The sequence below is a fragment of the Acipenser ruthenus genome, chromosome 30, assembly GCF_902713425.1.
Source record: "Acipenser ruthenus chromosome 30, fAciRut3.2 maternal haplotype, whole genome shotgun sequence".
Taxonomy (NCBI): Eukaryota; Metazoa; Chordata; class Actinopteri; order Acipenseriformes; family Acipenseridae; genus Acipenser; species Acipenser ruthenus.
Window position 1 is genome coordinate 8377897 of NC_081218.1, and position 17017 is coordinate 8394913.

The 17017-nt window shown below is 42.2% G+C and overlaps 1 protein-coding gene across 7 annotated transcripts in view; it reads left to right on the forward strand.

The window, feature by feature from the left end:
• The window catches only part of LOC117435057 (TBC1 domain family member 22B), a 168496-nt gene that overhangs the window by 82701 nt on the left and 68778 nt on the right, over window positions 1-17017 (forward strand). For all 7 annotated transcript variants that reach the window (XM_059004715.1, XM_059004716.1, XM_059004717.1 and 4 more), the window contains one exon: window positions 5583-5697. In XM_059004715.1, coding sequence (XP_058860698.1) covers window positions 5583-5697 — 115 coding nt within the window. The remainder of the gene's footprint in view (window positions 1-5582; window positions 5698-17017) is intronic.

Below are 17017 nucleotides of genomic sequence, written 5' to 3' on the forward strand. Positions count from 1 at the left end.
TTTTCATCGTCTTTTTTTTTTTTAGTAACTGGCCATAGGGTTTTCTTTGTCCTACTTTTATTTTATTTTTTTGCTACTTTATGACCAAAACCTTTTTAGAGCCTTATTAGAAACCGCTTGAGGTATGAGTTGAATTGTCTAACAACTAGAAATCCTAGTCATTTCACTGTTAATAACTAACAGGATTAAAAAACTAAATTACAGGGATACACGAACAATGAAATATTGTACACTTGTACCAAAAGAATGTAAAAGTGTCCTCCAATCACACAGGCCCTTCGTTTAGCAATTCTCGTGCTAATTTAACACGTCGCTTATAAGAGCTCTCAGGGAACTCCACCCTTCAAGTTATTAGTTAGAAGCTGAGCACAGTGAAGACTTTAATTACATGCTGGCCGTTTGATGGTTTATGTAGTTATCCCCGTGTCAGGTTGTATCCCATCAATGTTTAGGATTAATTGTGTAATTAGGCATATAACACAATAATAGATTCAGCGTTAGCACTTTTCTCCCCAAATGCCATCTTCCATTACTCTGCTCATTTCCCCACTCTTGCAGGGTGGCAGTCTCATTACAGACATTTACTGGGACCCCGGAGGTTGCCTGTTTTAATTTCTTGTTTTGTCTCTTGTGGTTTTTTTGGTTTTGTCTGATGATCTGGAGAATGTACAGTAAGTAAAATCAAACAATGTGCCGGGAGCTATGTGCTACCCCACTAATAAAGCCAGTCAGTTTATAAGAGAGATAAGATTGGTATTGTTTCACTTGCTATGGAGAACTAAGGAAAAACGTTGTGACAGGATGGTGCAAGGGATGAGGCCCAGAGACAGACTGCAGTTCACACAAAAGACTTTTATTAAATAGAAAACACCAAATAAACAGCCAAACAAAAGGTTTTTTAAAACAGAAACAATAAACACAAAGTAAAACTTACAAAAATAAGGCTTCCAGGCTGAGCTTTGCCTTCACTGGATTGTAAAATTAACAAAAAACAGCACACAAAGCAAAACCAGCAAGCAACACAAAATACCCACTTGCTTCCTCAGCTACCTCTGTCACTGAGGAGCTGAGGCCTCTTTTTATGTCAGGTGGCTGGGTGCTAATTGATTGTTAAATGATTCCCATCTGACACAATAAACCTGGGCAGGGAGGAGAATTTAACCACATCTCTGCTCTGCCCCCCCCCCCCCCCCCCCCCTTGAACCCAAGCCCTCCCCCCAAGAGTCCCCTTATGTCCCTCGGGTGGGCTATTTCAGCGGGCGGTGGTGGGCGGGGTTGATGTCGGATCCCCCACGCTTTCTTAAAATGGCGGGGGCCCCGGACCTTCTAAGCACGCAAATGCTTGCAGGGAACCTGGACCCTCCAGCAGGAGCAGCGCTGGTGGCACCTCTGGTGGCGAAGGCGGGAACGGCAGCCCGTCTCCCTCTGGTGGCGGAGGCGGGAACGGCGACCCGCCTCCCTTTGGTGGCGGAGGCACCGGACCCTCGGGAACAGCAGACGGAGACAGCGGACCCTCAGGAACAGCAGGCGGAGACGGCGGACCCTCGGGAACAGCAGGCGGACCCTCGGAACAGTATTCAGAGACGCCGAACCCTCAGGAACAGCAGGCAGAGACGGCGGCCACTCCGGCAACGGCAGTTCCAGCTCCTCCGGTGACAACGGCTCCAGCCACTCCGGCATCGGCGGTGGTGGCTGTGGCCATTCTAGCGGCCTCTGAGGTCGCGCTGGCACCTCCTGCCGTTGCAGTCGGGTGCACCTCCACTGAGCTCCTCTCAGCAGCATGAGCAAGGGCTGGTGAGGGGCGTCAGCCTTCTCCCCTTCCGGTTCTCTGGTCTGTGTCTCCTCCACTTCCGGTTCTCTGGTCCGTGGCTCCTCCCCTTCTGGCTCTCGGGTCCGTGGCTCCTCCCCTTCTGGCTCTCGGGTCCGTGGCTCCTCCCCTTCTGGCTCTCGGGTCCGTGGCTCCTCCCCTTCTGGCTCTCGGGTCTGTGGCTCCTCCCCTTCTGGCTATCTGGTCTGTGGCTCCTCCCCTTCTGGCTATCTGGTCCGTGGCTCCTCCCTTTCCGGCTCTCGGGCTGGCAGCTCCACCCCCTCTGGCTCTCGGGACGGCAGCAGCAGGGGAACCAGCAGGCATGCTCCCTCTGCTGGTGGCGGAGATGGAGGCAGAACCAGCAGGTACTCTCCCTCTGCTGGTGGAGGTGGGAGCAGCAAGTCGTCCTCCCACGGAGGTGGAGGCGAAACCAGCAGGAACTCTACCTCTGCTGGTGGAGGTGGGAGCGACACACAGTCCTCCCACGGCGGAGGAGGTGGAACCAGAAGGTACTCTCCCTCTGCTTGGGCTGTAGACGTTCAGGCTCCTCCCACGCAGGCGCAGGACGTTCGGGCTCCTCCCACTCAGGCGCAAGACGTTCGGGCTCATCCCACTCAGGCGCAGGACGTTCGGGCTCCTCCCACTCAGGTGTAGGACATTCGGGCTCCTCCCACTCAGGCGCAGGACGTTCGGGCTCCTCCCACTCCAGGTCTGTGTCCTGTAACACCTCCAGGCAGTGGTGCTCCTCACTCCCGTACTGCATGCATTGCGTGCACCACTCCTCTTTCTCCCATGTCTTCCTTCCTCTCTGCCTCCTTCTCCTCCCCTCTGTTTGGGTGGGGCAGATGGCCACTGTGTGTCCAAATGCCCCACAACCAGGGCACCACTCATCTGCTATGTAGATCGGGCTGATGTCCCCCGATGGCAGCTGTTGCTGCTGCCTATTGCAGCTCTTCCTCCTTTTTTTCCATCCTTTTTTTTTTTTTTTTTAAAAAAGCTCATAAAAAATTCTATATTCACAAAAAAACAAAAAAAAAATCCTGCAGTACTGCTCTGAACCTCCCGGAGGCGCTATACCCCACTTCTGACACCACTTGTGACAGGATGGCGCAAGGGATGAGGCCCAGAGACAGACTGCAGTTCAAACAAAAGACTTTTATTAAATTGAAAACACAAAATAAACAGCCAAACAAAAGGTTTTTTAAAACACAAACAATAAACACAAAGTAAAACTTACAAAAATAAGGCTTCCAGGGTGAGCTTTGCTTTCACTGGATTGCAAAATTAACAAAAAACAGCACACAAAGAAAAACCAGCAAGCAACACAAAATACCCACTTGCTTCCTCAGCTACCTCTGTCACTGAGGAGCTGAGGCCTCCTTTTATGTCAGGTGGCTGGGTGCTAATTGATTGTTAAATGATTCCCACCTGACACAATAAACCTGGGCAGGGAGGAGAATTTAACCACATCTCTGCCAATATTTACAAGGGCAGAGCCCTGCTCTACCACAAACATATATACAGTTCTCCTTATTATGGAACATAAGAACATAGGAGGTTACAGATGAGAGGAGGCCATTCGGTCCATCTTGCTCGTTTGGTTGTTAGTAGCTTACTGATCCCAGAATGTCATCAAGCAGCTTCTTCAGAGTTTGCTTTTTTTTTTTTAAAAATTAAAATTGTAAACCTTAGCTTTTTGGGTTTTAAAAAGCACTTGAGAAATGAGACCATGTTGTGATCTGAGTTTGCCAATGATTCTCTGACCTCTGTTTTAGTTATTCTGTCTTCATTATTTGAAAAGACTAAATCCAGGCATGCCCCTCTAGTCGGTGCCTTGACAAATTGCGCTAGGAAGCAGTCATTTGTCATTTCTACCATTTCAATTTCGGCTGTCGTGCTCCCCACCAGGTTTTCCAATTTTATATAGGGGAAGTTGAAGTCCCCCATTAGTATGGCTTCTCCTTTGCTACATGCATGTCATTGTATAACAGATTATTTTGCTCGGTGTCTGAATTTGGCGGTCTATAGCATGCTCCTATTATTATGCCCTTTGAATTTTTGTCCGTTATTCTGACTCATATTGATTCTTCTGTCCTGCCTGTTTTTCCTATATAGTATATACACACTAATATTATATTCGTCTCCATCAGTCTCGGATAACCAAGTTTCTGTAACCCCTATCGCATTGTAGTTACTTGTTAGAGCAGTAGCTTCAAGTTCTAACATTTTGTTTTTGAAACTTCTAGCATTTAGATAAATACATTTAATGGCTATGTTACCTGAGTTGTTGCCCTTGTTTTGATGTAATCTCCCATCTGTTTTTTTGTTGATTTCTCCCGCCTTCCTTTCTAGTTTAAATGCTTCGGAACCTTCTCAAGGATCCTTTCTCCGAGTAGATTGGTTCCTTTTTTATTTAAGTGCAGTCCGTCCCACCTATATAGATAGTCCTTGTTGAAGAATGTGGTCCAAGACAAAGCCTTCCTTTGTGCACCATGATTTCAGCCATGCGTTTAGATTATTTATTTCCAGCTGTCCGTATGGTCCTTTGCAAGGGATCGTCAGTATCCCAAAAAATACCACAGTTTTGGTCTTGTCTTTTAATTTCCTTCCTAGCTCTCTGAATTAGTTTTGCAGGGATCTTGGTCTGTCTCTTCCAATGTTGTTTGTACCGATGTGGACGACTACTACCGGGTCGTCTCCTGTTGGTTCTAGGAGCCTGTTCACGTTCTCAGTGATGTGCGTGACAGAGGCTCCTGGAAGGCAGCACACTGTTGTTGTAAGGGGGTCCAGACTGCACACTGAACTTGCTGTGTTTCTCAATATGGAGTCATTGACAATTATGACCTCCCTTTTTTGTTTGACCTCCCTTTTTATAAGGTGAGCCACAGTCGTAGCACAGTCTCCTAACTATGGCTCCTGACTACACAAGGGCGAACACTTGTAATGAACCTCCTGCTTTCGACTGATACTGACATCAGCATCAAACTCGTACTGACCTCTCGACTACAGAGCTTGCTCTTTAATTGAATGGTTAGACGTTCGTATTTGAACTGTATGGTTTGCGGTTTGCATCCAAAACATGGCCTTTCCATTCAATTCAATGGGTTGAGATGCCAACTCATTACACACTGTAAGAAACTGTGTAGACATTGGAGCTGGTGTCGTCTTCAGTGTGAATACAGCTGTGCAGATTTAAACTAAAGTCAAACACAGGATTTAGTCAAACAAGCCGAAAAACAGATGTGGGCAGAAGACTTTCCTCCTCTGCTGGCATTCCCCCTGCTGGTACCCTTTCAAAGAAACAGGGATGCACTATAACTGTGGATCGAAACTGTGAAACACTAGCGTAGAAAGTATTGGTGCTAATACAAACTCATTCACATGACCGTTTTTAAAATATTGATATTTCAAGTAGACTGTAAATGTTAAGTGATAATGGAGCTTATTAATTGGTAGAAATATGTCTCATTTTAATGGCTTGTTAGAGCAATATTAAGGTGAGCTGAAGGTTTAATAACGTTTGTAAAAATACTAGTCTGAGTAGAATGGGATCCAAATGATGAAAAGTAAGTTTGATTCCTGGAATGTCATGTATTTTATTCGTGTGCAGTTTAACTTCACAAAGCCCCCCAGAATGTATAAAGAATGTGCAGGACCTTGTTTTAGTGTTCTAGCCTAGAACCTCTGTACATTCCAAAAGAGTACCTGAGCAAAGCCAGGCTGGAAATGAACCAAACGGCGCAGCCTCTAACAAATCACTTCCACTGTGTTGCAGGTCTTTGAACGCATCCTCTTCATATGGGCGATTCGTCATCCCGCCAGCGGATATGTGCAGGGGATCAATGATCTGGTCACTCCGTTTTTCGTTGTTTTCCTCTCAGAATTTGTTGGTAAGTCGTGTCTGTGTGTGCGTTTTAATCACAATGTATTTGTTGAAAAGCTTAAGTTTTATAATGTTTTTTAAATAAATAAATAGCTGGGTGAATGCAGGCTTTTTTTTAAACAATATAACAGTTTATTCTTTGCACTGTATCATCTTTTAATTTTTTTTTATTATCTATTTATTTTTTTAAATATATAAGATGGGATGTGGACGTGACCTTAATTACGACCATCTTAAAATCTGAATTGACAAGACTCAAATTACAGTGCTTAAAATAGGCACAAATTACATACATCAAAGTTAAGGTTATTTAATCCAAGGTGTGCAATTTGATTAACAACAATCACACAGCATAGTAATGGTGTGGCAAGTGAAGGATGATTATAAAAAAAAAGTTTAAAATCGTAAGTAATGGATTTAAACGTCTCTAAATGCCACAGGCATGTTCTTCTCTTTGTCAGGTTGTATATCATTCAGCTTAGAGCAGAATTCATGTATATTTCAGACAACATCCACTTTGCCTTAGAGGTCTACTTATCAACTCTGTAAATGGCACCCATTATTATTATTATTATTATTATTAGTTTATTTAGCAGATGCCTTTACCCAAGGCGACTTACAGAGACTAGGGTGTGTGAACTATGCATCAGCTGCAGAGTCACTTACAATTACGTCTCACCTGAAAGACGGAGCACAAGGAGGTTAAGTGACTTGCTCAGGGTCACACAATGAGTCAGTGGCTGAGGTGGGATTTGAACTGGGGACCTCCTGGTTACAAGCCCATTTCTTTAACCACTGGACCACACAGCCTCCATGAAGTGTTGTGGGAGGGGGGCACAACATCAGAAAATTAAAAAAAAAAAAAAAAAACCGTTTGCTACAAAACCAAGTAAAAAGTGAAAGTGAAAACTTTGTAAAGAACCTGAGAGTTCTGGTGCAAGCTCTGTCTCTGCAGAATGTTTGGAATTAGTATTCTGCTGGAGTTGACCTCGAATCCATCTTCCATGTGGCTTTCTGTGTGTGTGTGAGTGTGCGTGTGTGTCTATGAGGCTGTCTTCTGCAGTGGATCTTGTTATCTATGTTCTCTAAATCAACAGAAGTGCTACTTAAATAACTGCCTATAATGGGGGGAAAAGAAAAGCATGTTGCTTTTGTATCGCTGCATTCGTGACATGCTTGTTTTAAGCTCTCTGTATTCTAGTTGCTTCAGCGAGCTTCTGCGGTGAAGATGCTGTTGTTCAACGTTCCTACATCCTTTCATAGTGGACCACCATCACAAAGTGCTTTACAAGATGCAGTAACAAGAAAATCCATAATACTTTAAATATAGAGAAATGCATAATGCATGCTATACAGTAGAAAACAATGCATAATACATTAAATACAGTGAAAAGTGCATAATACATGATAGTAGCATAATACATGAAATAGTAGCAGCAACACAACAGCTAAAGCAGATATGAAGCTTAAAAAGCATGGAAAGCAAGAGAGAAGAGGTGGGTCTTTCTCATTTCTGTTTCTGACCTGTGTTTCATGAGGTTCCTACATGTTTCTGTTTCTGACCTGTGTTTCATGAGGTTCCTACAGATTAGGGAGGAGTCTGCTGACTAAGCAGTGTTCTCGCTTGTTTGATACGTTGCAAGATCCTTTTATCACGTCTGCTTGGTGATATTAAAAGCGCAGGGTTTATATCATGTGGTGGATAATAGTTCAAGAGGTAAATCAGTCGTGTGGAATTATTTTAGAATCGTAGCGAATGAAAATAATGAACATGTGACTGGATTCATTGCTTTTAAAACCTGTCATTATGTTTTTATGAACGACAGCAACAAAACTGGTACATCTCTGCGAAAGCACAGGTGTAGCTCCCTTTCAACTACTGGCACGAAAGGAATAGACAGGTATTTTATAGTAAAGTAAGTAGAGAGAGTTAATTTTACAATGTTAAAATATATCCAGACCACTAGAGAAAGCTACCACACTGTATAGCCTATTGTATAAACTCAATCTCTGGAGAATGGTAGAGATATCTGTGTGTGAATGTGAGAGAGTCAGTTGACGCAGGTAGCAGGTAAAGGACAGACACTTGCAGGTTCAGATCGGGTTGCAGGTCTTACTAAAGAGGGTTGGGTTGGGTCACGGGTAAGAAGACCTGTGTTTCATGTGGTTCCTTCATGTTTCTGACCTGTGTTTCATGAGGTTCCTTCATGTGCCTGACCTGTGTTTCATGAGGATCCTTCATGTGCCTGACCTGTGTTTCATGAGGTTCCTACCTTTTTTTGTTTCTGACCTGTGTTTCATGAGGTTCCTTCATGTGTCTGACCTGTGTTTCATGAGGATCCTTCATGTGCCTGACCTGTGTTTCATGAGGTTCCTACCTTTTTTTGTTTCTGACCTGTGTTTCATGAGGTTCCTTCATGTTTCTGACCTGTGTTTCATGAGGTTCCTTCATGTTTCTGACCTGTGTTTCATGAGGTTCCTTCATGTTTCTGACCTGTGTTTCATGAGGATCCTTCATGTGTCTGACCTGTGTTTCATGAGGTTCCTACCTGTTTTTATTTCTGACCTGTGTTTCATGAGGAGCTGGAACCCATCACAGATTTCTGTAATAAAGGAAACTTCACAGTCTTATTTTAAATCATTTAGTCCCGTCTTTAATTAACTATTTCTTTGTTACCTGTTCATTTTACAGCATCAACGTGATCCCCCCCCCCCGTTTACAAAAACATAGGAGTTAATTTAAAAAGTCGGGGAAACACTTTGTAAATATGGCCTTTTGAATGATGCTTGGAGTTGTTTGGATCTAATTTCATGGATATTAACAGTTGTTTTGTTTTTGTTACTTTGTGTCATGCACTGTGCTGCCAATGTTCTTCTCCATTGCAGCTAATGAGAAAACCTTCAGCTGTAAGGTTAATAACTGGAGATAGTTCAGGATTAGGATTGAACAAAGGCTTTCCAGCTGATTTTGTTTTAAGCCCATTATTGGAAAAGTCAGAACCTTTCTTTCCACCAGATCTCCACCTATTGTGTTCTGTTCTGTTCTTTTTCTGTTTTTAGTCAATTAATTCAAGTGCAGTGAGCAAGATTGATCCAGGGATTTATCTGTTTACTGGGAAAGAGAGGCTTTTCCTGAAATCGATGGTGTTGAAATTATACTTTTAGTCCTTGCATGTATTTTAACAAGAAAGCTTGTCTGAATTGATAGTACAGGTGATAAGCAAAGCTATTGTGCATTTTATGATGAAAGCCTGGCATCTTCTACAGTGTTTCTACTACCCTAAGGTTTATTTTCAGATGTGGAGCCATCTTGGATTTGACCTCTGACGATCGGGAGAGGTCAGTGATAATTTGCTATTTTAGAACCATGTGTCATAATAACATGATCATCAACTCCCTGAGTTATACCATTTTTGTGTTTCTGTGTCCTGCAAACATTTATTTTCAAAGGTGATGTTTGACCTGTATTTAAATTGAGAGGTCAATGACCTCAAACAATGTTGATTTACAATGATACCCTGCATCATAACATATATGTTTAAATGAAAAAATAAACTACTTTTATGAGCGTTATAGTGTTGAGTTTATATTGTTGTCATAACGATGTAGAAGCCGCCATATGTTTATCATAATAATGGCCACGAGAGGTCAATCAGTATTTTCAACTCGCGACACTGTGCAGTAAGGTGGCCTAGAAGTGCAAAACGGAATTAAAATATTTTGAGAACACATAAAATATATGTAAAACATAAAAAATATTGAGGACACAAATAAAGCATTTTTAAAACACAAAAAAAATTTTTTTAAAACAAATAATATTTTTAAAAAACACAAAAATATTTTGAGGACATAAAAAACTAATTGGTAGCTTTGTGTGCTTTGTCAGAAGGGGACTGGGGAAGCTTTGCAGTGTCCAGCTGAATCAACCACGGCAGCCACTGGCAGCGCTACAAATCATTAGCAAGTCACCTCGGTCAGTTTCAGGAACTTGGGCATATGCCAATGGATGTTGACACTGGAAGACTCAATGATGGGGATGGCATTGAGGCCACAATGATGACACTCCTCGCTGGCTGGTATAAAACATGTTGTTTGAAATTTAACCAAAGAAAGCTTGAATGACTACAGAGGAAATCCAGAGAACAGAAGGCTGGTACTTCATCAGCTGTGCAACACATGTTCAAGCCATGGCAACATTGACCTCACAGAGCCCATATGCTTCCTCTGTGATGAGCCAACTGGTTCTGCAGGCCTCCACCAAGCTTCCACTTATGACATTGATTCGAAGGTTCGGAGATGTGCAATGGAACTACAAGACACTGCTCTGCTGGCCAGGCTTGCACCTGGGGACATGATTGCCCTTGAGGCTAAGTACCACCTGAAATGCCTTGTGAAACTCTACAATAGAGCTGCTGACAGCACAGGTGATGATGAGGATCCCGATGGTCATCTGCGCGGCATTGCATTCACAGAGTTAGTGGCCTACATGGAAGACTTCCACATGGAAGAATCAGTTTCCCCAGTCTTCCAGCTAGCTGATCTGGCACACATGTACAAGGCCCGTCTTGAACAGCTGGGTGCTGTTGTTGAGGGCCGAATTCTGAGAATCAGATTACTATCTGTGTTTCCTGATCTAAGAGCACATTCACAGGGGAGAGGTGTACTTCACATTGTTGGTGCTCTTAGGAAGGCCTGTGACCATGATAGTGATGCAATGCATTTGAACATCGCTGCCTTGAATCAGAGGAAACTCAATCAACAAACACCCCTGTTGTGAACCAGACGCTCAATCCTGGAACAGCAAGGACTTTGCAAGACTATGCAGACATGGTGACAGTTGATTGAGTGGACATTGTCTGGGATGTGTACATCCCAGAGAGCTTGAAAAGCACAACCAGGCAGAAGAGAGGCAAGAGCATTCGATGACGAGTTGTCCCCGCTACAGTAATCCCCCAAATTTGAAAAGACTTCCTAAGTGTGGATGAGAACAAAACCGAACTGTTCAGCTTCCTGTCCCAACAAGTGACAAGCCTCCCAACTGAGGAAGACAAAGCCATCTATGCAACCGATGGAAGGGATGTCTTGTGCTTCCTGACTGATGCCGATGTGACAAACCTGGCCCCCTGCTCCCACGAGGAAGAGGACACCTGCCTCCTCCTAAATGTTTCAGATGCTATACAGAAAGGGTGCAGGAAAGCATATGTGTGCACCGTAGATACCGATGTTGTGATGTTGGCAATCGCCACATTCAACCAGATCAAGCCTGACAAGCTGTGGGTGGCACTTGGTACTGGATCAAATTTCTGGTATGTACCTGCCCATGAACTGGCTGATGTGATGGATCCCAGGATTTGTGCCACTCTCCCTGTTTTCCATGCATTCACAGGGTGTGACGCTGTCCCTGCATTTGGGGGGAGAGGCAAGAATACTGCCTGGGACACATGGAAAGGTTTCCAAGAGGCTACCGAGGCATTCGAAGACCTACTCATGCAAAGTGACATCAGTGACTCAACGATGTCAGTACTGGAGCGGTTTGTGGTGTTGCTGTATGACCGCATGAATGACACCATGAAGGTCAATGATGCCAGGAAGCAACTGTTCACGCAGAAGTCAAGGAGCCTGGAGAACATACCACCAACACAGGCAGCACTCAAGGAGCACATCAAACCAGGCCCTAACTCCTGACCCTGAGCTTCCAATCCCGTCAGACTGGGACTGGAGGAAGGACACCACAGGATGGCAAGCACTGTGGACCACCCTTCCAGAAGCATCACAGTCATGCTATGAACTCATTCACTGTGGGTGTAGGAAGGGATGCACTGGGCAATGCAAATGTGTCAAAGCCGCCCTCAAGTGCACTGCCCTCTGCTCCTGTTCTGGAGAATGTTAGCACTAAGCTAGTACGCAGATCATTACTCAGACCTACCAGCTCCTCAACTCTCTGCATTTAATAAGTATCTGTGTGACATCTAATGTACATGTAGACACCACATTTATAATAAAAAGGTTTATTCATTACAACTTTCCAATCAGACAGCAAAAATGAGCCCCGAGTGAGGTCATTGACCTCTCAAGGTCAACAGAGGTCAAACCTCCAGTGATTTCACATATACAAATAGTGTTCCAGGACTCAGAAATGCACATATATATGTAATGTAGGAAGCTATGATCATGTTGTTATGACACATGGTGTTAAAATAGCAAATTATCATTGTCCAAGGTTATTGACCTCTCACAGTCGTCAAAGGTCAAATCCAAGATGGCTCCACATCTGAAAACAAACCTTAGTCTATGTACCTGTTTTTGCGTCTGACCTGTGTTTCATGAGGTTCCTTCATGTTTCTGACCTGTGTTTCATGAGGTTCCTTCATGTTTCTGACCTGTGTTTCATGAGGTTCCTTCATGTTTCTGACCTGTGTTTCATGAGGTTCCTTCATGTTTCTGACTTGTGTTTTATGAGGTTCCTTCATGTTTCATGAGGTCCGTTCATGTTTTTGTGTCTGACCTGTGTTTCATGAGGTTCCTTCATGTTTTTGTGTCTGACCTGTGTTTCATGAGGTTCGTTCATGTTTTTGTGTCTGACCTGTGTTTCATGAGGTTCCTTCATGTTTTTGTGTCTGACCTGTGTTTCATGAGGTTCGTTCATGTTTTTGTGTCTGACCTGTGTTTCATGAGGTTCCTTCATGTTTCTGACCTGTGTTTCATGTGGTTCCTTCATGTGTCTGACCTGTGTTTCATGAGGTTCCTTCATGTTTCTGACCTGTGTTTCATGAGGTTCCTTCATGTATCTGACCTGTGTTTCATGAGGTTCCTTCATGTTTTTGTGTCTGACCTGTGTTTCATGAGGTTCCTTCATGTTTTTGTGTCTGACCTGTGTTTCATGAGGTTCCTTCATGTTTTTGTGTCTGACCTGTGTTTCATGCGGTTCGTTCATGTTTTTGTGTCTGACCTGTGTTTCATGAGGTTCGTTCATGTTTTTGTGTCTGACCTGTGTTTCATGAGGTTCCTTCATGTTTTTGTGTCTGACCTGTGTTTCATGAGGTTCGTTCATGTTTTTGTGTCTGACCTGTGTTTCATGAGGTTCCTTCATGTTTCTGACCTGTGTTTCATGTGGTTCCTTCATGTGTCTGACCTGTGTTTCATGAGGTTCCTTCATGTTTCTGACCTGTGTTTCATGAGGTTCCTTCATGTATCTGACCTGTGTTTCATGAGGTTCCTTCATGTTTTTGTGTCTGACCTGTGTTTCATGAGGTTCCTTCATGTTTTTGTGTCTGACCTGTGTTTCATGAGGTTCCTTCATGTTTTTGTGTCTGACCTGTGTTTCATGCGGTTCGTTCATGTTTTTGTGTCTGACCTGTGTTTCATGAGGTTCCTTCATGTTTTTGTGTCTGACCTGTGTTTCATGCGGTTCGTTCATGTTTTTGTGTCTGACCTGTGTTTCGTGAGGTTCCTTCATGTTTTTGTGTCTGACCTGTGTTTCATGAGGTTCCTACCTGTTTTTGTGTCTGACCTGTGTTTCATGCGGTTCGTTCATGTTTTTGTGTCTGACCTGTGTTTCGTGAGGTTCCTTCATGTTTTTGTGTCTGATCTGTGTTTCATGCGGTTCGTTCATGTTTTTGTGTCTGACCTGTGTTTCGTGAGGTTCCTTCATGTTTTTGTGTCTGACCTGTGTTTCATGAGGTTCCTACCTGTTTTTGTGTCTGACCTGTGTTTCATGCGGTTCGTTCATGTTTTTGTGTCTGACCTGTGTTTCGTGAGGTTCCTTCATGTTTTTGTGTCTGACCTGTGTTTCATGCGGTTCGTTCATGTTTTTGTGTCTGACCTGTGTTTCGTGAGGTTCCTTCATGTTTTTGTGTCTGACCTGTGTTTCATGAGGTTCGTTCATGTTTTTGTGTCTGACCTGTGTTTCATGAGGTTCCTTCATGTTTCTGACCTGTGTTTCATGAGGTTCCTACCTGTTTTTGTGTCTGACCTGTGTTTCATGAGGTTCGTTCATGTTTTTGTGTCTGACCTGTGTTTCATGAGGTTCCTTCATGTTTCTGACCTGTGTTTCATGAGGTTCCTTCATGTTTCTGACCTGTGTTTCATGAGGTTTCTTCATGTTTCTGACCTGTGTTTCATGAGGTTCCTTCATGTTTCTGGCCTGTGTTTCATGAGGTTCCTTCATGTTTCTGGCCTGTGTTTCATGAGGATTGGAAACCCTGGCCTGTAATTTGGCTATAACCTCATCATAGGAGGAAAAATAGATTGAACTATTGCCCTAATATCCTTACACCACCGGGCAATAGTCTCCATCTGTCATGTGATTGGTTCACATCACTGTCAGTCCCACCCCTTTTCAAAGGAACGCCTTTCTTCCCTGCATTCTTCACAAGAGAAAATGACTGAACACCGATTCTCTGAGTTGACAGAAAATGAATTACAAAACATGCTACAAAAGAAAGACACTCTAAACACTAAAATGGTGATTAAAACATCACTGTGGCTGTTTTCTGACTTTTTGAAATTCAAACAAATTCAACTCGACGATGTAAACAAATATGACGAGCGGGATGTAGTCTGGATTATGCAGCAACCTGCAGACCAGACAGAGACAGAGAAAAACTTTAACTATACGGTATGAACTTCAGAAACATCTTCTGTTATTTATTGGTTATTTATTTACTTATGCTGTAGCAGCTATATTTAAACAAAATATATAAGTTGTATTTACTATCCAACCTTGTGTCACTTATTTTCTGACTCATATATATATATTAAATACCTACTGCATACTCAGCCATAGTGGAAAATTAAATGCCCCTCAGGAAGACTATTGTTACTTCCAGGGTGCAAAGCAGCCTGCAGCTTCGGGCATTATAGCCCCCTGTCAGTAGCAATGGTCTTCCCTCGGGGCAATCATTTTATAATTATTTTTTTAAATAAGCTTTTTAATGTTCCTTGCTGCAGTGAGATATCTGACATGCTCTTGTCAGAGACTTGTGCTTTTACCCCACAGATGTCATTAGCAGTTGAGTATATTTCAAATGTTATCTGCTTTGTATCTTGCAGGGTTTTTTTACATTTATTTTGTGGCTTAATGATCCCTTTCAGCAGATGTGTGTGCTGAGTTAAACTCTCTGAGGAGGCTGTTGAAATGGCCCTGATGGCTGCTAAATCTGGAGTTTATTTTTTTAGTGTCGCTTTATGGTCTGCAAGACAGCGGTTACCAAGCTAAACCAACATGATGTTTACTCTCTTCACTTGTGCTTATAGCAGTAGAGCAGATCCTGAAAATACACATTAACAGATAAAACAGTAAAGATATACATTGGAAAACATGCCATGAATACCCTCAAGCATGAGGCTGCTTCTCAAAAGCAATATTCCCATAGAATGAGCAGCTTGTTTTAAAATCACATTATATATATATATATATATATATATATATATATATATATATATATATATATATATGGCTTCTGATTTTCGTTTTTTAACCCCTAAAACCAGATAAAACACCCCCGATACAAAAAATAAATAAATAGGTGGATAGCCAATTCACCTTGACTACCCTTTTTCTATTAAAAAAAAAACAAAAAAAAAAACCTAATACAAAAATAATAATAAATACATTTCCCAGTGCTGCTGGGCAATGTCCCACCCACCATTGATTCATTCTGAATACTCTAAACCTGCCCCAATTACTGAGTGACAGCACATTCCTACATTTCTATTGGAGAGACTGTTTGCGAGATTTAAAACGAGATTACAATCAGGATGGAGGCTTGTTAGCAGGATTTAAAACTGTATTACAGTTAAGATACTGAGGATTTAAAACAGAATTGTGGCGAAATGTACTTTAATGTTAGTGGGATTCTGATATTAGCAACTTTATTACTAGCTGCCAGTGCTGCAGAGCGCACTTGTTTGATTTATGCACATACTTCATGCAGCTTTTATAACACACTGACTTCGCAACTACGTTTTTGTGGCGGACTGAGGCAGAATCGTGGCTTTGAAACTGGTTACGAAGCCGCACGCAAAATTGAGATGGAGGTGGTACATTGTAAAAAGCAGACAGCGTTGGACAATTTCTTGTTTTAAAATGATGTTCTTTAGAATTGATTGTAAGTACAACACATTTTTTCTGTTTGCTTTACGCATTGTAAGGACAATTGTAATACATCGTTGTGTAGTAATATTTAAGCCACCTCCCTGTTTTGAACGTGTGAAGTAAACAGTTCTATGTTTGGGTATTTTGTGTTTCTTATGTTAATTTTTTAACACTGTAACATTTAAAACACATGTATTTCAGTGCCATATTTGTACAACTACAGTATATATCGTTGTTCCATATAAATACACTTGAAAACGGGGGCTTTTCGCGTATTGGCAGCTTTAGGTTAATGACAACGTTTTGCTAGGAACCGAGAGGTTGTTAATAAGCGGCATCTACTGTGTGTTTGTAACCCATATTTGACTCCTGTGCACCCCAAGACCACTTTCAAACACAAAATGTCTCGTTTTCAATCACTCGACAACACCCACAATTCGTGGTTTTTAGGCACTTTTAACAAACCTGTCTCTGAAGATACAGTCATCCTCCACCAACAGGAGCACCAAACAAGCGAGCGAGACAAATAATCTTAAACTCTGACAGCGACTAAGAAAACAAAAAGCATACCTTTTCCTTAAAAATACGTTCTTTTTTGCAGTTCATTATCTACTCAGTTTAGGTCACCGCTCCTGAATTATCAAAAAGAAAATTATATTGAAGATTCATTAATATTTCCATTATTATTATTCATTAAATTAACTTGCAATTTGAACCTTAACACCTGTTTTATTGTCTTTTTTTTATTACAGATACTAATATCCATGTATTATAAATAATAATAGATGGGCTTCAGTGAGTTAAAGGAAGATAATTCCCTCTTGTGTTTCTGTGACAGTTTATACTCGAGATAAGGGTCTCCTAGTTTATGACGTCACATAATCCCGAGATGGAATTATTTCCCTGTAACTCACTGAAGCCCATCTGTTATATATAGTGCATTCAATCTGGCTGTGTTTCTGTCCAGTAAATGCTGGATTTCCTTGAGTTTCACTGACAAGACCCAGAAGCTTTGCCTGCGTTTCTTGATTTACTGAAGCGATTTCATTAATAAATAAACCCTTGTACGCAGATTTCAGAGACTCTTATCTGCAATTCCACAGCAAATGGCACTCATTTCCAAGGGGCCTATTGTCTTTTGAAAGAAAGAAAAAAACAGTGGGGTTTACACTTCTGAGCTTTAGAAAGTAAACTTGCATAGCAATCCAATAGGAAAATAATTCATTATGAT